Below are 25,023 nucleotides of genomic sequence, written 5' to 3' on the forward strand. Positions count from 1 at the left end.
CCATAAGGGTGGTGTCATCTGCATCTCATTGATATTTCTCCCACCAATCTTGATTCCATCATGTGCTTCTTCCAGCCCAGTGTTTCTCATGATGTACTTTGCATATAAGTTAAATAAGCAGGGTGACAATATACAGCCTTGATAAACTCCTTTTCCTATTTGGAACCAGTCTGTTGTTTCATGTCCAGTTCTAACTGTTGCTTCCTGACCTGCATACAGGTTTTCAAGAGGCAGGTCAGTTGGTCTGGTATTCCCATCTCTTTCAGAATTTTCCACAGTTTATTGTGATCCACACAGTCGAAGGCTTTGACATAGTCAATAAAGCAGCAATAGATGTTTTTCTGGAACTCTCTTGCTTTTTCGAAGATCCAGCGGATATTGGCAATTTGATCTCTGGTTCCTCTGCCTTTTCTAAAGCCAGCTTGAACATCTGGAAGTTCATGCTTCACGTACTGCTGAAGCCTGGCTTGGAGAATTTTGATCATTACTTTACTAGTCGGTGAGATGTGTGCAATTGTGCAGCAGTTTCAGCATTCTTTGGAATTGCCTTTCTTAGGGATTGGAATGAAAAGTGACCTTTTCCAGTCCTGTGGCCACTGCTGAGTTTTTCAAATTTGCTGGCATATTGAGTGAATAACTCTTTATAAATGTTACATTATTTCAAATAAGAACAGAATGTATTACCCAAGCCCTGTAGTTAAAGACAAGAATGCTGATGCCATCTGAGTTCACCATGTAATAGATCTAACTTTTTCTGGAATGTGGGATTTGATCCTAAAAGACCTTGATTGAATTTCCTTATTCAACCTCAACAACAAAAAATAGAACATTTTAAGTATGGATTTTTTAAAGCAATTGAAAGATGTATGCAATTATGGACAATTTTTTGCTGTTGGCTAACTAATCTAATTGAAAGGGGTTTGCAATTCTTTTTTGTTTAAAATGAACACATTTTTAGGGGTGCACAGTTGTTTTGAAAAAATACCACTAGACTGTTTACACTGTGTAAACAAGTTATTACTTTAGCAAATATTCCTATATGTCCCACTGCTAGGTTTCAGAGTACTGTTTCAACACTCTGAGGTTATAAAGGGAAAATAAAGAAACCCCAGTACAAAGACTAAATTTCTTCTAATAATTTTATTTAGGAAAATTTGAATTTATGGGGGACATTCAATGTGGGTAGTATTTTATAATATAGTTTGTACAGTTGACCTTTGGATAACTCAGGAGGATAGTGGAACTGATTTTAATTTGTAAATAAGCAAATGAGCAAAAAGTTTTGGAAATTAAAGGAAGTAACATAAAGGACATGGTATCAAAAGTTACAGAGTATGCACAAAAATACAATTCACATACACAAGAAATGCTGGGTCCCTTAGCTTATCCATATGAATTTCTTTAGTAAATCAAAGATACAATATTTTTTACCTGCAGCCTCAAATAACACACTACTAACCCAACTGGTAAAAAATGAATTGAAAGTCCCTCAGTTGTGTCTGACTCTTTGCAACCCCATGGACTATACATATACAGTTCATGGAATTTTCCAGGACAGAATACTGGAGTGGGTAGACTTTCCCTTCTCTAGGGAGTCTTCCCAACCCAGGAATCGAACCCAGGTCTCCCACATTGCAGGCAGATTTTTTTACCAGCTGAGCCACAAAAAGTTTATTGTATTTACACTATTATAAATTATTCAGATAAAAAAGATCAGTTATTTCATCACTGGGCTTCCCTGGCTGGCTCAGATGGTAAAGAATCTATCTGCAATGCAGGAGACCCGAGTTTGATCCCTGGGTTGGGAAGATCCCTGGAGAAGGGAATGGCTACCCATTCCAATGGTCTTGCCTGGAGAATTTCATAGACATAGGAGCCCGGCAGGCTACAGTCCACGGGGTTGAAAAGAGTCAGACCTGACTGAGCAATTAACAGTTTTACTTCATTATTAAAGAATTGCCTTCCCTATAAAAGGATTTAGCTTAAGTCCCCATTCTTTGGCCATGTCAAGAATGAAAGACTAGTAAGAAAATACTAGTTGAAGCAGCATAATGTAGGACAATGACTTTATACACAGTTAACTTCATATATGTATGAGAATACTCAGTTCAGTTCAGTCGCTCAGTCGTGTCTGACTCTTTGCGACCCCATGAATCACAGCATGCCAGGCCTCCCTGTCCATCACCAACTCCCGGAGTTTACTCAAACTCATGTCCATCGAGTCAGTGATGCCATCCAGCCATCTCATCCTCTGTCGTCCCCTTCTCCTCCTGCCCCTAATCCCTCCCAGCATCAGGGTCTTCTCCAATGAGTCAACTCTTCGCATGAGGTTGCCAAAGTATTAATGGTACTGAGTACCTTTTCATATAACCTGCTGACCATTTATTTGTTGCTCTTCTTTGGAGAAATGTCCATTCAAGTCCTTTTCCAGTTTTTAAGTGAGGTTATTAGTTTTTGCTATTGACTTGTAGGAGTTCTTTAGATGTTTTGCGTATTAAATTTTATCAGATTTGCAAGTATTTTCTGCCATTCCATAGATTGCCTTTTCAGTCTTTTGTTTCTTTGCTGCACAAAGGCTCTTAAAATTAATGTAGTCTACTGGTTTAATTTTGCTTTTGTTGCCTGTAAGCCATGAAACTTATCTCCTTTGTTTTCTTAAAGGAGATTTATTATCTCATATCTTACTGAAGCAATAAATCTTTTAAATAGTTAATCCATTTTGAGTTGGTTTTTGTGTATTGCATAAAGTTCTTATTTTATTCTTGTGCATATGGATATCCAGTTATATCAACACTGTTGTGAGGAAACTATCCTTTTCCCACTGTGAAGTCTTGATGCCTTTGTCAAAGATCACTTCAAGGTACATGCATGGGTTTATTTCTGGGATCTCTCTCTGTTCCATTGGCCTCTAAATGTGTGTTTATGCCAGTGCCATAATGTGTTGTTTAATATATCTTTGTAAAATGTTTTGAAGTCAGGGAGTGTAAGATTTCTAGCTTTGTTCTTATTTCTGATGATTGATTTAACTGTTTCTGATTCTTTGTGTTTCCATATGAATTTTAGAAATATTTTTCTATTTCTGTAAAAAAAAAAAAAACAACTGACATTGGGATTCTGATAGGGATTGATCTTAATCTTTAGATTACTTTGTGTAGTACGGACATTTTAACAATATTAAGTCTCTCAGTCCATGAACAAAAGATGTCTTTCCAATTATTTGTGTGTTCTTTATTTCAGCAGTCTTTGGAGTTTTTGGCATACAAGTCTTTACCTCCTTGTTTAAGTTTATTTTTAAGTATTTTAGTCTTTATGATGCTATTGTAAATGGGACTTTTTCCTTAATTTTATTTTCAGATCATTCATTGTTAGTATACAGAAATACATCTGATGTCTATATATTGATTGTGTGTCCTGAGAATTTATTCAACCTATTTATTTAGTTTTAAGTTTTTTTGTGTGTGGAATTCTTTAGGTTTTCTCTATATAAGATCAAGTCATCGGTGAACAGAGATAATTTTACTTGTTTTCCAATTTGGGTGCCTTTTATTTCTTTTTCTTGCTTAATTTCTCTGGTTAGAAGTTTCAGTATTACATTGAAAAAGAGTGAAAAGTGTGGGTACCCTTATCTTGCTATTGATTTGGGAGAAACTATTGCAAGTTCAGCACTGACTGTGATGTCATCCATGGGCTTCATTTATTAACTTTATTATGTAGAGATAATTTCTTTCTATTCCTAGTTTACTGAGTGTTTTTATCATGAAAGTGTGTTCAATTATGTCAATTACTTTTTCTCTTGTACTTAGATCATCATGTAATTTTTATTCTTTATTCTGTTATTGTGATTAAATCACTCTAACTGATTTTCATAGGATGAAATTTCTTTGCATCAAAAAAATAAATTCCACTTGGTCATGGTGTATGAATGATCCTTTTAACTTTCTGTTGAATTCACTTTGCTACTATTTTGCTGAAGATTTTTGCACCTATATTTATCTAGGATATTTGCTTGAAGTTCTCTTTTTTTGTTGTCTTTGGCATACCTGGCATTGTAAATGAGAAAGTGTTCCCTCCTCCTCTGTCTTTTGGAGGAATTTGAAAATTGTCATTAATTCTTCTTTAAATGGTAAAATTTTCCAGTGAAGCTGTCTGAAAGTGAAAATGAGAGTCGCTCAGTCACGTCTGACTCTGCCCCCCCATGGACTATACAGTCCTTGGAATTCTCCAGGCCAGATTACTGGAGTGGGTAGCCTTTTCCTTCTCCAGAGGATCTTCCCAACTCAAGGACTGACCCATTGATTTCCCGCATTACAGTCAGATACTTTACTAGCTGAGCCACAAGGGTGGTCACGTGCTTTTCTTTACTGGAAATTTTTATTATTATTGACTCACTCTCCTTACTAGTTATAGATCTATTCAGATTTTCTATTTCTTCAGGACTTAATCTTAGCATATCTTAGTATATGGTATATTTCCAGAAATTTATCCATTTCTTCTAGATTAATTTTTTGGCATATAATTATTCACAGTAGTCTCATAATTTAAAAATGTATGTGCATTAGTTGTAATGTCTTTGCTTTCATTTCTGATTTTATTGAATCTTTTCTATGTTCTTCTTAGTTATTTTCTACTCTTTTACTTCCTTTGCACTTTATGTTATGGAAGCCACAAATTATATTGTACATCCATTAACATATTTTATAGTTATTATTTTATAAAGTTATATTTTAACCTCTCAAATTAAAAGATACTTATTCATCACTATTACAGCATCATAGCATTCTGTATTTATCTATATATGTACCTTTACCAATGAGCTTTGTACTTGCACATGCTTTGTGTTGCTATCTAGCATCCTTTCATTTCAACATGAAGGACCTCTTTTAACACTTCCCGCAAAGCAGGTGTAGTGCTGATTATCTCTCTCAGCTTTAGTTTATCTTGGAATGTCTTTATTTCCCCCTAAGTTTTGAATGCGTGTCTTTCTAGATAGTTAGCACTATCTTTTTCCAGGTCTTTGAATATATCCTCTCACTCCCTCTGACCTACAAGCTTTCTGCTGATAAGTAGATTAGGAGTCTTATGGGTCCTCATGTCTATGTGGCAAGGCACATTTGTCTTGCTGTTTTCAAAAATTGTCTTTGACATTTGACAATTTGATTATAATGTTTCTTTGAGTACACTTTTCTTGAATTCCTCCTATTTAAGATTCTTTGGGTTTCATAAATCTGGATGTCTATATCCCTGCCCTCCCCCACCAGATTTAGAAAAATGTTCACCATTTTTATTTAAATAAGTTTTCTACCCCTTTCTCTGTCTCTTTTCATTCTGGAATTCCCATAATGTGTTTATTGATCCCCTTGCCAGAGTTCCACAAGTCCCTTAGGCTTTCTTCACCTTTTTTCATTGTTTTTTTTCCTTTTTTCCTTATTGATACTCTGGATGCTTTGAAATTACTTAAGTTTGCTGATTCTTTCTTCTGCTTGATCAAGTCTGATGTTGAATCAGTATAGTGAATTTTTTAATTCAGTCACTGTAGTTATTTTCAACATTTGGCTCTTTTTTATATTTTTTAATTCTGTTAATGTTCTCATTTTGTTCATGCATCATTTTCCTGAGCTCTTTGAGCATTTTTGTAACAGATATTTGGAATTCTTTGCCAAGTTATCCAGGTACCTCCTTTTTTTTTTTTTTTTAAGTTTTATTTCTGGGGATTAATGTTTTTCCTTTGAGCCACATTTTTGTTGTTTTTTTCTATGTGCCTTATAAGTTTATATTGGGATCTGTACCTTTTTTAAAAACATTCATCTCTCCAGTCTTCATGGCTTGACTTCATATAGGGATAGAACTTCACCAATCACCTTGGTTAAATATTCCAAAGGCCTCTTAAACATTTTCTGTGGATATGTCTCCTTTGGACATGTTTGTGCAAATTTCCAATCAGATGGATTTGCAGGAAGCCTTTTTCCAGAGTTCATAATCTCTCGCTCCTTTGATGTCTGTCTTCAGTAATGCAGGTTCTCTAGAGCTAGAATAAGCCATCCAGCTCTATTTCATTATCTGTAGCCTCCAGGCTTATAGAATATGCTAGGCCCAAGTCAGGAAAGGCGTCTCCAAAGCACCCCATGAAAGGTCAGAACATTGCAAGCACACACCAGTCTTCTTCCAAAGGCAAGGGAGTGGCCGCCAAGCTGCATTGGTCTCTGTCGGCTGGACCACAGGTCTCTGAAGCAGCAGCAAACTATCAGCTCCCTCCTGTTCCCAGCAGCCCCCAGGCATTTAGCACGTACCAGGTCCCAGCAGTGCTCTGATCAGGCAAGACAGAATCAGCTCCTCGAAAAGTCAGAGAAATGGACCCACACTCCAGCTTGCTTGCTCCTTCCCTGGTAGCTCAGAGGATAAAGCATCTGCCTACAATGCGGGAGACCTGGGTTCAATCCCTGGGTTGGGAAGATCCCCTGGAGAAGGAAATGGCAACCTACTCCAGTATTCTTGCCTGGAAAATCCCATGGATGGAGGATCCTGGTAGCCTACAGTCCATGGTGTCGCAAAGAGCCAGACATGACTGAGCAACTTCACTTTCTTCTACACTTTCCCTAATACAAGCTCAAATAGCGGTTTTCCCCCATTTACCACATTGAGCTGGAGAGGAAGGTCTATGTTGAGTGTGTGTGTGCCAGGTCAAAGTGAAAGTGAAAGTAACTCAGTCATGTCTGACTATTTGTGTTCCCATGGCCTGTAGCCTGTAGGATTCTCTGTCCATGGAATTCTCCAGGCAAGAATACCAGAGCGGGTTGCCATTCATTCCCTTCTATAGGGGATCTTGCTAACTCAGGAAACAAACCTGGGACTCCTGTATTGCAGGTGGGTTTTTTTTACCATCTGAACCACCAGGGAAGCCAGGCCAAACCTTCAACTTTATTCTCAGAGGTCCCCAACCTGATGCCCTTTTTCGTGCTTAGATTCAGGCAAGACAGAAAGAAACGAGTTCCTCCGAAAAGTCATAACATGAAAATAGTCTAGTCCCTCTCTCCCTAGAAAGAAACCAAGAGCTACGTATTTCTTCCCAATGCTGACGTGCTATGCCAGGGATGTCACTGCAGTCAGTGAGGCCATGAATTTTCCTACAGGGTTTGACTGGCTCGTTTCACACTCAACTTGGTTTGTAGGAGCCTCTTAACTATTTCCTCACAAAGAGAGTCAATGTACTGCTGTTGAGTCTGTGTATCTGGGAGAAAAAGGGAGGGTCTGGATTTTTCGGGGCAACTATCTTCTGACATCACCTCCTTGGATCTTTGTTTCCTTAGATGAAATACTTAAAAAAAATTTTTTTAACATATTTATTTATTTGGTTGCAGCACTTGGGATCTTTGTGGCAGCATGCAGGATATTCAGTTGTGGCAGGTAGACTATTTGTGGCATATAGACTCTTTAGTTGTGGCATGTGGGATCTGACACTTCCCTGGTGACTCAGATGATGAAGAATCTGCCTGCAATGCAGGAGACCAGGGTTTGATCCCTGGGTTGGTAAGATCCTCTGGAGAAGGGAATGTCAACCTCACTTCAGTACTTGCCTGGAGAATTCCATGGACAGAACAGCCTGGTGGTCTATAGTCCATGGGGTTGCAAAGAGTCGGACATGACTGAGCAACTAACACACACACAGAAACACACGTGGGATCTAGTTCTTTGACCAAGGATTGAACCCAGGCCCCCTGCATTGGGAGCCCAGAGTCTTAGCCCCTGAACCACCAGGGAAGTCTCTTTAGATGCAATCTTAAATATCAATTTGGGGAACCTAACAATATCTGACTTTGCATGACTTTCCCAGTTGCCATTTTATTTCTAAAATCTCATTACTCTGTGAACATAAATAATCACATTCACTAGCACCTTGGGTTTGATCATCCCTCACTATGATCTAGGGCAAAATTGTACATTGGAAGCATGAAGTAAAAATTACTTTAGTATCAAGTTTTTCTTCAAATATCAAAAGTCTAATTAAAGAATTCTCAAAATTTTATCAACAATATTTATATCTAGTCCAGATTTTGCTTCCAGTATATTTAAATAATTGCAAAATTTTGTATTTCTTTTCTCTGTACAACTCTTGGACTGTGTTTGTTACCATGGCAACTAGTTCAGAATATCCAGTGAAACAAGCATGATGATTATTTTACTAAGCACAAAAAGTGAATTAAAAACCAAGCCATCTAAGGTACCCACACAGGTATATACTGATATTTATCTTCTCTTAGGCATCTAAGCAGGAATTTTAGAAGTTTTGAGATAAGAGATTAGTTTCAAATTTTCTCTATTGTTTGGACCTTTTTGGCTAGAATAATTAACCTCATGATCTGATAGTAGTGTGACAGGAGCATTTTCTCTTTAATATGGACAATGTTAGAAAGCCGCCTATAATTTGGTAAGAGTCAGATTATCTATCCAATGGATAATGTGAGCTTTCAACTCCCTTTTGAGTCACAAAGGTGGTCTCTAAATGAAATGATCGGAAGCACATTGATTTGCTAAGAATTGCTATGGAGAGAAGAAAAGGACCAAAATGACACTAGTCTTGGAGAATCTATCATTTTGCATGATAATTGTAATTCAGCAAGTAGACATACCCTCTTCTTTTTCCTTCCATGGTGCTTTCATCCCATGCATTCAATATGGTCTTGCATACATTTCTTTCTGAATTTGTAAACTACTTAATGAAATGCAGGTCTTTGAACTGAACATTAGATCTTAAAGGAAATGTGAATCAATCTTATAAAATGTTGACCTTTCCTTCACTGTTAAACCACCACCTTTACCTGAATAAGAGAACATGGACTTTCCCCAGGCAGCTTAGGCTAAAAGTAGCCTTAAAGTCTTTAAGAACTCAATCTTGTCCTCAGATATTTTGTGGAATGGTGAAAACATTTAAAATGTCAGAGAAACAAAATGTCGGCTAGAGAGGAAATGATTTCAACTAGTCCTGGGTTATCTAGAGAAACCTTGAACATGCAGAGTTGTCAGCTGTAAAGATTTTTATGACTAATCAAGCTCTTCAACAAGAAAAAAAAAACCTAAGGAAGAAAAATCTGTAACATTATGACTAACCATGCCATGAGTGACTTACAACATAGCCATATAGTGCTATTTGTTGCTAATGTATTCACATTCAGCATTTATTTAGTCTTGAGTATTTTGAAACTATTTAGAGTTAAGCATAACTGAAAGACTTATAAAGAGTTCATTTTGATATTAGTAAAATACATATGACTACATCCATTTCATCTTCATAATATTCTTTCAAATAATATGAAGATGAAGTGGATATACTCATATACACAAAGCTAGAAATAAATATATATGTATATATTTATATAAATAAAACTAGAAGTATGTATATTCTACCCACATAGAAATAGGTGATATATAAGAAACTCTGGCTGAAAAATCTTTAGCTATACCAGAAATAATGAAATAAGTATGGAAAACTACCACAAATTAGTGAAATCTGTTCTATAAAATATAAATAAAGGAATCATGCTTGTATTCCTGTTAAACACAAATGGTTAAGTGGGAAAAAATGTAACTATAATGAAAGAGAATTTAATGTAGTTCTATAGGAAGCTGCCATAATGGTTCAAATATTTTTATTTATAAATATATTTCAATCAATGTTTTATATATAAACATAAGTGTGTCTCTTATGCCAGGGAAGGAATTAAACACAGGTTGCAATCTTTAAAATGATAAAGTATTATAATTCTCTTGTATTTGTAATTATTATATAGTAAAGAAAACTTTCAAACCAGTCCTTTCACTCAGGCAAGGCACACCTGCATAACACTACCTATTTATCTATCATTTATACTATTTGTGAACTATGTGAAAGGTCTACAATGCTGGGTAACAATAATATACATTTATGGATTATTATCAGACAAAATTGATCTTCTGAGAGTGGCATAATTAACTTAATTGAATATGAAGGGGATACCTTTATTTTAACAATATTTTAAAATCCGTTCATTCGACACCAGCATAATTAAAGGAGACCACTTACTCAGAAACACATTGTCCTTCATCCTCCCAGAGGAAATAAACAGATTGCAGTGTGGGGATTTAGGGTAGGCGTGAAGTATTTCCTCTCTGCAAGTTAATACTTTTGTTTTATGGATTGACAGGCCTATGATTGGTTTATTTATCAAGCCATTGTCTATCCTCCACATTTAAGTTTCTGTAGGAACATAATGCACATAGTTCTTACAGAATCCTCCTCTACACACACTTATCTAAATCAAGATCTGTCCTCTTTTATTGAAAGAAGAAATTATCAAAATGTGAAAGTCTAAAAATAGTGGTTTATAATTGAAAGCCTAATTCTTTCTTAATTATAGGTGTGTTATAGTGGTGCTAAAATTAGGGAAGATTGATAGCTCCAAAATAACTCAGACTTTATCATTCACTCTGTACAAGAATGCATATGGGTTCCAGGCACAGAGAACTCTCGAAAAGTTATATGCAGGGTCTATTTCCTCACATCTCTTGTTGATTACAAGACTGCCCTCTATTTACTCTCTCTAGTTACAAAAAGCAAATATTTCATTCAAGCTTGTTTCACTGAAAGAGCATATAGATTTTTTAAGTTAGAAAATTTGCAGCTTAAATTGGAATTCTAAATATAAGTCACACAAACTGAAAGTTATTAAATTATGTAACTGAAATATGAAAATATTTTAGATTTAAACTGAACATTTGTCATCACCTTATGACAACAAAACAGATTCTTATAAATGAGATGAAATAGTCACCTTTTAATTTGATATAAGATGCTTTCATCCCTTCAAAGACATATCTTTAGTTGATATTGAGACTGAAGACTGTAATTCTGAATTCTGTTTTAAAACTGGCCCTTTAATCTAAATGGTCTTAACCAAGTTATTTTCCATCTTTTAGCTACTCATATATCTTTAAACTTTAGACAAAAACCTAACTTTTCAAATCAATTTCTCTAGTGGCTAAATTCAAAGCTCTTGCTGTGACAAGAAACAAAAGCTGACTTGATAAACACTGAGATAGTAGAAAATTTAAAATAATATAAATAATAAACCCCACTTCATAAACAGCATTACAAAGAAAGAGCTATCACTAAAGCCAAATTAAGTCATATAAGGAAACATAAAATAACTATTAGAATCTTAAATACCAACAACTGAGACAAGTTTTCTTCCACGTATAATCAGCTGTCTCAGGCATGAAAGTAAGTACAAGTGGCAGCCAGTAAGCACAAAAAGCAAGCACGTGTCTTCATTGTGGGCCATGCCCTTTCAATCTGCATCCTCACTCCTGGCAGTCTGGGTGCCATGATGGTCACTCTCCCAGCTTTCTGCCTGTTCTGCACCTGGTTTACAGGAGCCCCAAATGCCCCTAAACATAAAGGACAGTTGAGAGAGAGGATGTCCCAGGTGTGTGATGAATGTTAATTTTAGGAATGCATAGAGTGTGGTGTGCCTGCAAGAAAATTTCCTTTGTAACACCTTCCATTTTAAGCTTAGAAATTTGACCAGACTACTGCTAATACATTGTAGCATAACCTAGCAATTAAAGGGGAAAAAAATGTCAAGGAAAACAACTACATTTTGCCCTTGTAATGTCTATAAATTACCTCCATCTCATTCAATGCATTTGGAGTTACACTCTATAAACAGAATTCTTTTTTAAATGGGATCTGCAGTAAACCTTCATATCCGAATGCAACAAACTCCATGAGAAAAGGTATGAGATGTAATGGGTACTGCTATAAAGACAGACCATGCCTGAAAATATCTTTAGAGTCAGAAGCAAAATGAAGACTATTCTCACTATGGTCACCATGGTACCCAATTACCCAATACTAATTCAGCTATGGGCTTCCCTGGAGGCTAAGAATCCACCTGCAATGCCTGGGACCAGGGTTTGATCCCTGGGTTGGAAAGATCTCCTGGAGAAGGGATCACTCATGAATTAGCAGCACCTTCTAATTCAACCCACATTTTTAAGAAACATACACTTTGTCCGTACAGTCAAAGCTATTGAGAGAGTCAACTCCTAGTCAATTCCTAGTCAATTGATAAGTCCGGGATCCTCGAGGAGGATATAAGGGTCTGGAATTCTCAAGGAGGAGGAAAGGACAAACTTTTTTTTCTACATTCCTTAGTAAGGGTTATATAACAATAATGTGTCCTGATTGAGTACAGTTTCTCCTCCTTGAAAACCTTACGACTAATACTATATTCTTAAAATGTATATTATGGGAGTGGGTCTGGTAAGATCTTTCTATTGTTAGTTCTAATCCTGTCATCTTAAAATGTAAATTGTGGGAGTGGGTCTAGTAAGATCTTTACAACCTTGAGACATTCTTTTGATTTATTGTAATAACCAATTGAAAAAGTATATAACTCCTTTTTCTGAGACTAGTGAAGGGGGCACTCTCCATCCCCTTCTGATGTCTATGTCAGAAGCTTTCTCTGTCCCTTTTTCACTTGAATAAAACTCTGCTACACAAAAGCTCTTGAATGATCAAGTCTGGTCCCTGGTCCCGAAGCTAAATCCTCTTCAGAGATCACAAATCAGGCATTGTTCACCATAAGCTATCACTATGGTCTTTCCAGTAGTCATGTACAGATGTAACAATTGGACCATCAGGAAGGCTGAACACAAAAGAACTGATGCTTTTGAATTGTGATAGTGGAGAACACTCTTAAGAGTCCCTTGGACAGTAAGAAAACCAGTCAATCTTAAGGGAAATCAATCCTGAATACTCATTGGAAGGACTGACGGTGAAGCTAAAGCTCCAATAATTTGGCCACCCAATGCAAATAGCCCACTCACCAGAAAACCCCCTGATGCTGGGAAAGACTGAAGGCAAGAGGAAAAGAGGGCAGCAGAGGATGAGATGGTTGGATGACATCATGGATTCAAGGGATATGAACTTGGGCGAACTCAGGGAGATGATGAGGGACAGGGAGGCCTGGTGTGCTACAGTCCATGGTGTTGCAAAGAGTTGGACATGACTTAGTGAGTGAACAACAACAACATATTCTGTGTACTACTTTCTCAAATGACAACCACACCTGTTTTCATGGAGGATATTTAACATGGCAAGCTCCTGTTCATGTGGGTGATGTGTGCTATTCTTTTAGCCTCCCTTTGCTGCTACAAACAGGCTAGTGTGGCTTTTAAGTACTTTTGAGCCCATGCCCCTCCTTCTCAAGATAAGGAGAAGCTGACTACTAACGCGTTATGCACTGAGACCTAATCACCTTGATTCATCACAGCTCCTTTCGCAGGTATATGAAGAACTGTGAGGCACTGCTTGCATTTCTACCAATATAATCCTCCAACTTGACATAAACAAACATAGAAGGGATTGAAATAGAGCATGAAAGCAGTGAAATCCAGAGACTTTTCTCCACAAGGAAAAACAGTGTACGTGAAGAGTGCTTTAGGAGTAAAAGATTCAGCACACACATTACCTGCTAGAGTTTGGTCAAATCCTCACATTTAGTTTAATAATGTGCAACATGCAAACAAAAATGATCACTCTGACTAGCAGACAGAAATACTGTGAGATTCAGAGACAATGCATAAGACTATGCCTTGGGAAGCTATACTAATAAAAGTTATCAGGTTGTCTAGAACTATGGACAGAGGATCATAACATTGTACAGGAGACCATCCCCAAGAAAAACAAATGTAAAAAGGCAAAATGGTTGTCTGAGGAGGCCTTACAAAGAGCTGAGAAAAGAGAAGTGAAAGGGAAAGGAAAAAAAGGAAAGATATACCCATCTGAATGCAGAATTTCAAAGAATAGCAAGAAGAGATAAGAAAGCCTTCCTAAGTGAACAATGCAAAGAAATACAGGAAAACAATAGAATGGGAAAGATCAGAGATATTTTCAAGAAAATTAGAGATAAGAAGGAAACATTTCATGCAAAGATGGGCACAATAAAGGGCAGAAATTGTATGGACCTAACAGAAGCAGAAGATATTAAGAAGAGGTGGCAAAATACACAGAAGAACCATATGAAAAATATCTTAATGACCCAAATAACCATGAAGGTGTGATCACTCACCTAGAGCCAAACATCCTGGAGTGCAAATCAAGTGGGTCTTGGGAAGTATCTCTATGAACAAAGCTAGTGGAGGTGACAGAATTCCAGCTGAGCTATTTCAAATCCTAAAAGATGATGCTGTGAAAGTGCTACAGTCAATATGCCACCAAATTTGGAAAACTCAGCAGTAGTCGCAGGACTGGAAAAGGTTAGTTTTCATTCCACTCCCAAAAAAAGGCAATGTCAAAGAATATACAAACTTCTGCACAAGTAATGCTCAAAATTCTCCAAGCTAGGCTTCAACAATATGTGAGCCAAGAACTTCCAGATGTTCAAGTTGCGTTGAGAAAAGGCAGAGGAACCAGAGACAAAATTGCCAACATCCGCTGGATCATAGAAAAAGCAAGAGAATTCCAGAAAAACATCTACTTCTTCTTCATTGACTACTATAAAGCCTTTGACTGTATGGATCACAACAAACTGGAAAATTCTTCAAGAGATGGGAATACCAGACCACATTACCTGCCTAATGAGAAACCTGTATGCAGGTCAAGAAACAACATTTAGAAATGGACATGGAACAACAGACTTTTTCCAAATTGGGAAAGGAGTACGTAAAGGCTGTATATTGTCAGCCTGCTTATTTAACCTCTGCACAGAGTACATCATGTGAAATGCTGGGCTGGGTGAAGCACAGCTGGAATCAAGATTGCTGGTAGAAACAGCAATAACCTCAGATACGCAAATGACAACATCCTTATGGCAGAAAGTAAAGAGGAACTGAAGAACCTCTTGATGAAAATGAAACAGGAAAGTCAAAAAGCTAGCTTAAAACTCAAGATTCAAAAAAACAAAGGTAATGGCATTTGGTCCCATCACTTCATGATAAATAGATGGGGAAACAATGGAAACAGTGACAAACTTTATTTTCTTGGACTCCAAAATCACTGCAGATGGTGACTGCAGCCATGAAATTAAAAGACGCTTGCTTCTTGAAAGAAATGCTATGACCAACCTAGACACCATATTAAAGCAGAGACTTTAGCTTGCCAACAAAAGTCTGTCTAGTCAAAGCTATGGTTTTTCCAGTAGTCATATACTGATGTGAGAGTTGGGCCATAAAGAAGGCTGAGTCCCGAAGAAATGATGCTTTTGAACTGTGGTGTTGGAGAAGACTCTTGAGAGTCCTTTGGCCTGCAAAGAGATATAACCAGTCAAACCTAAAGGAAATCAATCCTGAATATTCATTGGAAGGACTGTGCTGAAGCTGAAGCTCCAATACTTTGGCCACCTGATGTGAAGAGTTGACTCATTAGATAAGACCCTGATGTTGGGAAAGATTGAAGGCAGGAGGAGAAGGGGTAAAAGAGAGGACAAGATGGTTGGATGGCATCACCGACTCAATGGACATGAATTTGAGCAAACTTTGGGATATGGTGAAGGACAGGGAAACCTTGTGTGCTGTAGTTCATGTTGTTGCAGAGTCAGACGTGACAGAGGGCCTGAACAAAACAATAAGATAATCAACATCACTTCTCTATTACTCCAGAGAAAGTAAGCTCCACAATCCTATGTAGGCAAACGACACACTGCAGATATGTCGGGGTTGTTTGTGTATGCGTGTGTGTGTGTGTGTGTACTGCACATGGGAACCACAATATCTTGTGGAGTTAATGAGCTGAAACACAAGAGTTGAAGTATCCTTTGCCCAGAGTTACCTAGCCTTTTCATCCTGTCTCCCGGGAAATTTACATATTCTAATCATGAAATCTTGGCCATGTGTTGATTACGGTATATGTTTCTATGGTTGAGTATATCTATGGTTGAGTATATGGCTGAGTATATATGGTTGAGTATATCAAAAAGCTCTCAGATTCTGAAGGTGCAGTTATTGAGACTAGCTGGTCCCAAACAAGCTAATGAGAGTAACTCTCAACAGACAGTGTCTGGAAACAAGGTTATTTTCATCAACATAAGTAGCAGTAAGTAAACCATGATATAACAAGCCCCTTCATAGATCTCATTTACTTAGAGAGGGAGGAATACCAATAAAATATATCAATAAAATAAAAGCAAGCCATATTGGGATACAAATAACATTTAAATGTTCCAAAATACACTAGCTGACAATCATGCAATATTCTAATTTATTTAATAGCACCAATGTCACAATCAGGCGAGAGCACATTATGTTAAGCACTACAATATACACACATTGCAACTATTTTCAGCAGTAGAAGTAAACTGTCATTAGCAGCAAAACTGCACTGCAACATTCACAGGTAGCATTAAAGTCAAAGTAAAGTTGCTTACAAAAGGACCACAGTCTTGGTTTACACTGCAGTGTCTAGAGGAAGTGCCAACGTCCTGCTGCCCCACTCACATCCAAACTACTATCTGTTGTCAGCAGTCTGACAGAACCACCTTTTCTCCTATCACATCTGGAGCACAACTGATGTTATTTGGAAAAGACACCAATGGTAATCCAGGATGAGACAGTCCTCAAACCACAATGTACTACTTCAGCTGGAAGTTGAAAGCCCTAATCTTCACTCAATCTCAGATACATTCAAAGATACTTGTGGATTTTTATGGATCATCCTATGACATATATTTGGCTTAATGCCAAAATTTATCTACTTTATTTCAACATTTTAATAGAATGAGCTCTTACAGAGAGATAAGAGTATAAAAGAAGTGAAGTCGCCTAGTTGTGTCTGACTCTTTGCGACCCCATGGACTGTAGCCCACCAGGCTCCTCGATCCATGGAATTTTCTAGGCAGGAGTACTGGAGTGGGTTGCCATTTCTTTCTCCAGGGGATCTTCCCAACTCAGGGATCAAACCCGGGTCTCCCACATTGTGGGCAGACGCTTTACCGTCTGAGCCACCAGAGAATCCCATTAAGAGTATAAGGAAAGAAAATTATACCATCAGCCTATTGGACTGGTTCCTTCAGACAGAGAACACAGGGCCACAGACCTTTTAAAAGCTAAAATACACTTAATAGACACATAATCATTATTCCCATTTTAAAAATTAGGAGGTTGAAGGCCATTGTTAGCCTTTTCTTGGAAGCTTTAACAGAAAACTCAGAATTTCCACACATGAAGATAATCTATTTCCTGACATAGAATTAACATAACTGATTTGACGGTCAGTTCTCAACTGGAAATTATGTAAGATAATTGACAGTCAAGCTTATTTAACATAAAGCAAACTATAACACCATTTTCTTTTAAAAATAATCATTTAATTTTAGCTAGACCTTGCTTCAGTTTTGTCCCAGAAGGAAAATTAATTTTTATAAAAACTAGATTTCTTTACAACGTAGTGTTTTTCTCCAAAAGAGTCAGAAATCAAAAAAAGGTAGATAGTGCCAAATATAGGGATAGGGAGGGTGGGGAGCACAGAGGGCTAGAGATAAGGTTAAGAACAGAAATAGAAAACAAACTTATGGTTACCATAGGGTATGGTGGAGAGGAGGGGTAAATTGGGATTTGGGGATTAATAGATATATATTACTATATGGAAATTTGATAAACAAGAACCTACTGTATGGCACAGGGAACTCCTCTCTATTATTCTATAATTACCTAAATGGGAAAAGAATTTGAAAAAGAATAGAATGTAAATGCATGGCTGGTTCAAGAAAAAATTTAAAAAATAAATAAATAAAAAAGAAAAAGAATAGATACATGTATATGTATAACTGAATCAATTTTCTATATACCTGAAACTAACACAACATGTAAATCAACTATGCTCCAATATAAAATAAAAATGAAAAAAAGAGGAACAAAAATAGAATTGGAGACAGAGACGGAGTAACTTTCACACAGCACCTTTGTATAGACCACGGGAGAGGCAAGGAGGCACAGAGTTTAGGCTGGTTCAATTGTAAGACCAAAACAAGAACTTACGAAGCAGAATCTCTTACCCTGAAAAATTCCTTGGTGGAGCCAGAGTCTAATGTCCCATAAGCAATTTCTGTTTGCTTAGAAAGATCCTCGGCACTTTCGATGGGAGACACCATCCTCTCTACAGTCAGGAAGGCAGCTAGGTTAGCCGTGTAGGAGGAGATTATGATCAGGGTAAAGAACCACCACACTCCTCCAACAATGCGCCCAGACAGGGATCTGATAACAAGTATGAAATGCATTTGTAAAGTGAAATGAACGACCTTGTAAGGAAACAAGTTAGCAGTATTATGCAAATGTTGATTTATAGGGAAATATTTGACTTCATATTTTTCAATATATCAGCTAGTTCATGAAACTTGAAATTATTAAACCTTCTGGGCAAGGATTATAGATTCACTAGATCTGATGAGCTATCCAGAGGCAAAACTTCAGATTTCTGAAATTCTTTCACAGTTATCATGGCTACACGTGTAATCTTGTAACAAGCAATTTCCAGAAATGTGTGAATAATCTATCCAATGCTTATAATATTTTATCCACTCATGATATAACTAAACAAAGAAGAGAATCTAGGATCAAGAGCAAAACTCAGAAAAATGTTGACAAACAAAATCAAATATCAAAAATAAAAGTATGCACCATAGATATGACTTTAAACACCAAAGAAACCCTCCATTTAATCCATCCAGTGAAGTTTCAAAACCCTCAAAAAAGGTCCAAAATTTCATTAGGATTTTGTATGTGCAGAAACATAGATGTTAGAAATATAGTACAGGATATAAATGGAAAAAAATGATACTACAGAGTATGACACAAAATATAATTCTTAACACATAAAAATCAGATGCTTCAGGCATGAACTGTGATATCCCTGTTCCTTTGGGCCTCCTGCTTAAGGAAAAAAGAAAACTGAAGGAAAACAAATCAGACATTTAAAAGTTTGCCAAAATATAAATTTCTAGTTTGAAAAATAATAAAAATAAAATTATTTCTGTGACCATAAATTCTTACATAAAATACTTTTCAAAAGCTTGATTTACTTTAAATCCTAGATAGGTAAGTATAGATATGTAGGTATAGAAATAGTTAAGTATAGATATGTAGATATAGAAGTAGTATATAAGGTTTTATTTGGTAAGGTTTAGTGGGGTTCCACATATAAAGGCATTTGAGTAACATTAAAAAAACTATTTTTTTCTCTTTTCTTAATAACTCTATTATGTCTAACAATAAATCCTTCTATAGTGAAGAGGTAACACTTCTAAAACTTTAAATTATGAAAATGTGCCAATTTATGACCTAAACTAAATTTCCTCACAATTAATAATAAGAAATACACCTTTTGATGAAACACAGATACTAAATCAATTATCAGGTAACATCTATATAATAAACTACTCGAGAAGTGAAGAAAAGCAGTGAAGCTAAAAGTAAAGATTTTTTAAATAAAAACATCTGCTGCTAAAATAAAACAGAAAAAGAAACTGTACAGTCAATGAAAAATAAAAACAATATGATGAAGAGCCTTTACCAGTATCTTAGAGATGCAAAAAATTAAACAAATATGATAGAATGGAAAAAGTTAATTCTCACATATTCTGAAAAGGATATTAAGTACATTTTAGATTTGGAGAAACTATGTAGACAAAGTCACTCTCAAAATATTCACTATTTATTCCATCACAACAGAATGTATAATTGTCATCTCATGTACCGTGTATTTAAGAGGGCAGATTCAGTCGAAGCCCTTAAAACAAAATGGATCTCATTGCCTTGGACAGTATACATTGCAGGTTTATTTGCAATATATTTTAGAATCATTTTTATAAATCATTCTGTCTCAGTTGTAAGATAAACACAAGTTAAAGACATAATGTTGCTCCCTAATCCAGTATTTCTGTCAGGTTTAACTAAATATGCTCATTTTTTGAAGTATGCAAGATAACCCCCAAAGCTTATATAACTTGTGCATCATTCAAAACAGAAAATTATTGAGCAATTAATTATTTACTTGTAAGTATTTTCCAAGGATGAACTAATGCTTCTGAATGAGTTTCTGAGAAATTTTAAGTAGAGGAGCAAATTAAACATTATGTTTTATGGTGACAGATAAAAATGGTTTCTCTTACCAAAAACAAAACTTTCATCTCTCAGTGTCTGCACTAAAGCAGCAAATATATATACATATTCTATCATTTTTCTAATCTTTATTAAATGATTAGTTTAACAATGAAATATTTTAATCATCTGAATCACTTAAGGATATTGGGGGAGAAACCAGAAGGAAACCAGAGAATAAGAGTTAACTTTGCACCATTTTGCTCTCATAATTCTGTGGTCATAGTCTTCACAAAACTATAGTTATACTCTAAACCTAATTTCAGGCAATGACCAATTCACCTCATGTAATCATTCTATATTAAAATTTCAATGTGTTCTATTCATATAAACAAAATAGTTCTTTACCATATTTTATTGAGAAAAAGATGATAAATATCTTTAAAAGTATTTCAAGAGCATATGTAAAGTGATCTGTGCATTTCATGCATTACTATTAATATTATTTTAGATAGTAAGCTGCTCTATCCTTTCCTAGAATTATCATCATTGCATTCTAAAACATGATAGCTTGGTTCCTTTAAAAAATCCCTAAATTTTCCAATATTAGTCAGCATGTTCAATTATCAAATGCACATATAACCATAAATTGAAAGGTACATATACTGAAAAATTTTAATAAAGTGAATTCTCCTTAGATATATATGTATATGTCTATACATATATATCCCATGGCAAATAAAAGATAACAAGGACAAACATGTTATCTAAAATTGATATATCTTACCAGGAAATAAAAATTATTACATGTGAAAGTGTAGTGAGTCGTGATTCATGAATGAAACCATAAGCAAATAAAAATGGTCATATTTTAGGAAGCAGGCTTTGTTAAAAATTTGAATGTCAATGTGTCACGGGGGGCCCTGGAAAAACAGAGATGGTTAAATGTGGCTTGTACTCCAGCCCCCATGTGTAAATGTGTTTCTGCTCCTTGACAAGCACTGGACACCCAAAAGAGTGACCTTCAGGGATCTGATACATGAGGAGCAAGGCAAACAAACCTGAGAGTTCATTGATCGGAACCTAGGTCAGTACGTCCTATGTCATAATGAAACTTCATAAGCTTCCCCTGCTTATTCACAAGGCAGAGGATAGTTTGTGGAACTCTAGGATAATTGCCTTATAGCTCAGGGCTATGGTAACATCAAACTTCAGTAACCTTCTTTCCGAAGATGAATCATTTCTTTATTACTTATGAACCAGAATGTTCTCTGAGATTCCAATCTGGTTAGTATTTTTCTTTTTCATCATTAGAAACTTCTCTTCATGTCTTTAATGTAAATTAGATAAACTAAATGTAGAGACAGAACTATGAATCTTGTTTTATCAGAGATCATCATAATCATAAATATCTGATATATGATAATTATTTTCATATATTATGTGTGAAAATTATGTCTCTCTCTATATGCAGTGCAAATACCCTTGGTTTAGTTCTAATATAGTGCAGTTCCATAGAGAGGCCACAGAAAGCTTGATGGAATTAAGACTTTTCAGATTCACAAAGCTCATAAAGATATTCCATACTATTGGAAAAGTAAGTTATTGATACTTTCTGCAAACGTGATATATTTCTTTTACCTCGCCGGGGGAATAAGACTGTAAAAGATACAAAATGTCTTCTGAGCTTCACATATAGCTTTTTGAAGTTAATTATTCTTAGCCCCCAAATGCTCAAAAACTAACAGTAATGAAATAGCATTTAAAAAGCCACTGCCTCTACTAGTTATTAAGATATCCCATAGAATCAAAGGGGGGTAATTAAACCCAAATTAAAATGTGCCAGTAGATCAATAATCATTTAGGCTTTAAATGTGAAATTAATCACATCAGGAAAAGTACCTCTAAAGAACCAGACATGGCTATTATTCTGACTTATGTATGCAACATGCACAAAGGCAATGTGATATATTTATTCTACTTAGGCATTATAGGGCAGGAATTAAAATATCATATAACTGGAGGTGTATGAATTTATTCCATCCTGTGTGCATTACTATTTAATATGGCACAAATATTTGTAATGAATCAGTCATCATCATCCCAACTATTTCTAGATACTTGGAAAATATTTTATCACACATTCTTTTCAACTCAGCAACCTAACCTTTAAAATACAAATTTTGCAAATATTTCTCCCATATCATTTCCATGAGCTAATAACAACAACAGCAACAAAAAGATGGGATGTGTGAAATGAAGTTTTGTCGCTTTTTAGTTAGTAAGTAATGTTGCCCATTTTCCCAAATACAGGTCTGTGGATCAACACACAGATGACTGTAAAATGAGAATATGCAGCAAAAACACGGTACCCCTCCAAGAAGGCATGGAATGATAGGAACCTTATGCATTTTATAGCCTCTCCATGGTGTGTACAATTTCACCAGGGAAATACAGGACCAACATTCAAAGAACGTTGCTCAAATATTTCACAGGCTTACGCCGGTGATAAAAGTCTGTCCTTAAGAGTCTTACACTGCTTGGACAGACAGCCGGCAGCTGCTAACTTCTTCACAGTGAATTCATAAACACCATGAATGTCCACTCGAGACCTAAAATGCACAAAGTTGAAGCAGGCGAGTAACCAACCTTGGCGAAATATCGCATCCTTGCTGCATAAAGGCACCCAAGGAAAACCAGAGACTATTAAAAATCCCAAATTCATTAGTTGATTCACTACTTTGTGTTTCTCTTCCATCTTCAAATTCCTCAGTGTGCCACTCGTAGGGGCTAAATCTGCTGACCAGGAATAAAACTACACTGACCCCAATGTAGGCAAAAACAATGCACATCCAGATCTCATAGGCTAAAGGATCAAGAAATGAAAACACTCCTGGTTTGGACTTCTGAGGCTTCTTGATCATGATAGAGATTCCGAGGCTCATAAAGGGCTTTGAGAAATCGATCACCTCCTCTCTCACAAGGGTGATAGTTAACGGAGCGATTGCAATATCAGCTTTCTGCAAGGGAAACAAAGGACAGTAACAGAACCAGAACTCCCAGTCAGGAAGGAATCGTAGTTATGCTATTGAATAAATGGGGAGGACAGGAAATCAGGACATGGGAATGAATATTTCCCTGGTGGAATCCCAGGAAATAATAAACAGAGGAAAATCAATTTGTTCCCCAAATACACCTCCTTTTCAATAAATACAGAGAACACCCATCTGGCTGATTATGAGAACTACATCTATATCCATGCCTTTGCAATCTTTGAAAAATGCATATGGCTCATAGGCTTCAAGACAGATGAAACCTGTCTCCATCTGTATGTTTGCTTCTGACTTCATCCTTCATCTTCAAATGTTTACAAGGAAACAAGACAGTATTCCTAGCGTAATGTGGGAAACCAACAACCTCAGATGTTGGTACTTTGCGTGGAAGGCAAGCATTCCCTCAACAAGAGTTCAAATGGAACAGTTTTATCTGTAAGAAGAGTGGTACTTACCCCATATACAAGTTCTCCAACCATCCCATTCCAAATTTTCGTGTCTGCATCCCTGGCCCCATACTTGCCATCCCCAACAATGGTCAACTTGTATTTGAACCCACAATGTTTGGCGATTTCTGCAGCCAAGTCAACACAATAGCCCTCATATCGCTCATTGCCTTCAAGCATTTCATGATTTTTCTTCATCATAACATAGGGGGATTCCTATACAGAAAGAAAGTGCTTTAGGTGTTCAAAACAGCTGTATTAATTCTCTACTCTCATTGATTCAAATCTTCTGGTTTAATTATTTTTAATTATTACCTGTTAGCTAGAGACATTGTAGACTACAGATAGTGGAAAATATGAGGAAAAATTAATAACAACATTTCTGAACAAAGGTCCTCATATATCTCTCATTATATTTCATTCGTATTTCATTAATATGGCTTGTACCTGGCCATACCAAGTAAACAAGAGACTCAAAAGTTAGTATATTCCCATGTCGTGTTTGTAATTCCTAGGGCTTGCTGAAAAATAATGAGTTTCATCATCTGTTTCAGTTAACTCTGGATTGACCACTGTCTTGTTCTAAATTAGGGCTACCTTGACTCCAAAGAACCATCATTCACCCAAAACCTTGTGTCACTACTACTAGTTCAAGGATAATGTTTGTGCTGTAATTAGGTTCATGGCCAGTGATGTGCAGACTGAAAAAGTTGTTGCCATGGTGATTACAGATTCTACCCTCTCAGACTTGAGATCAAACTTCCTCTATGAGAAAATATCCTAGAATTATGCTACACAGGCAGCTAGAGAGTAGCATTCCTCTGCAAACACAATAAAAAAAAAGCATGAAAAAATGTTGTAACACCAGCCTGATTTTCTCCACTGGAAAGTGGTACTAAGGCTATGTGGGGTGAAGGGAGATAGTTCTCAGTAGTATGATTCTTAAATACCTAGCTTACATTTATTAAGACTTTTCAAAGTGCCAACCACTGTTCTTATTCAAATCCCTTACTAGCCTAACTATATTTTCTTCTCAATATTGTTACCATAATGAATCCCACAAATTCACTGCATCACAGCTTAGTAAAACAAAATAAGGTTATTTTGTTGCAAAATCCTACACTATTAGTGAACACCATTTCATTTCCTCCATTTATTGTATCAACAGCTTGCTGTGATGACCTACATCTCCCAACCATCTATCCAGAGCCTCAATGTTCAAGATCCAGTTCAACGTTGTCACTCCATCCAACATACATTTATTTACTTAGCACTAGCTATGTGCCAATTACTATGTGGAGACTTGGTGTTAAAAACAGAGGAGACCACCCTTGTCTTTCAGAAGTTCCCCTTTCCATAGGAAGATAGAGAAGCTGACATTAAACTATGTATTAATAACAAATGTAAGGACAGAACTGACACCATTATTAAACCATGTAACAGATGTAAGGACAGAATGG

General features: G+C 36.3%; 1 protein-coding gene and 1 long non-coding RNA gene across 6 annotated transcripts in view; one reads left to right on the forward strand and one right to left on the reverse strand.

Moving 5' to 3' along the window:
• Positions 1-25,023, reverse strand: part of GRIA2 (glutamate ionotropic receptor AMPA type subunit 2) — a 183,374-nt gene that overhangs the window by 19,531 nt on the left and 138,820 nt on the right. For all 5 annotated transcript variants that reach the window (XM_070474940.1, XM_070474941.1, XM_070474938.1 and 2 more), the window contains exons 10-12: positions 23,573-23,779; positions 22,714-23,084; positions 18,024-18,222 (exon numbers count right to left, since the gene is read on the reverse strand). In XM_070474940.1, the coding sequence (XP_070331041.1) occupies positions 18,024-18,222; positions 22,714-23,084; positions 23,573-23,779 (777 nt within the window). The remainder of the gene's footprint in view (positions 1-18,023; positions 18,223-22,713; positions 23,085-23,572; positions 23,780-25,023) is intronic.
• On the forward strand, positions 21,223-24,965 carry LOC110127816 (uncharacterized). The gene is made up of 2 exons (XR_002310948.2): positions 21,223-21,351; positions 24,732-24,965. It is a non-coding gene; the product is annotated as an uncharacterized lncRNA (long non-coding RNA).

Source organism: Odocoileus virginianus, chromosome 12, assembly GCF_023699985.2.
Source record: "Odocoileus virginianus isolate 20LAN1187 ecotype Illinois chromosome 12, Ovbor_1.2, whole genome shotgun sequence".
NCBI classification, from domain to species: domain Eukaryota; kingdom Metazoa; phylum Chordata; class Mammalia; order Artiodactyla; family Cervidae; genus Odocoileus; species Odocoileus virginianus.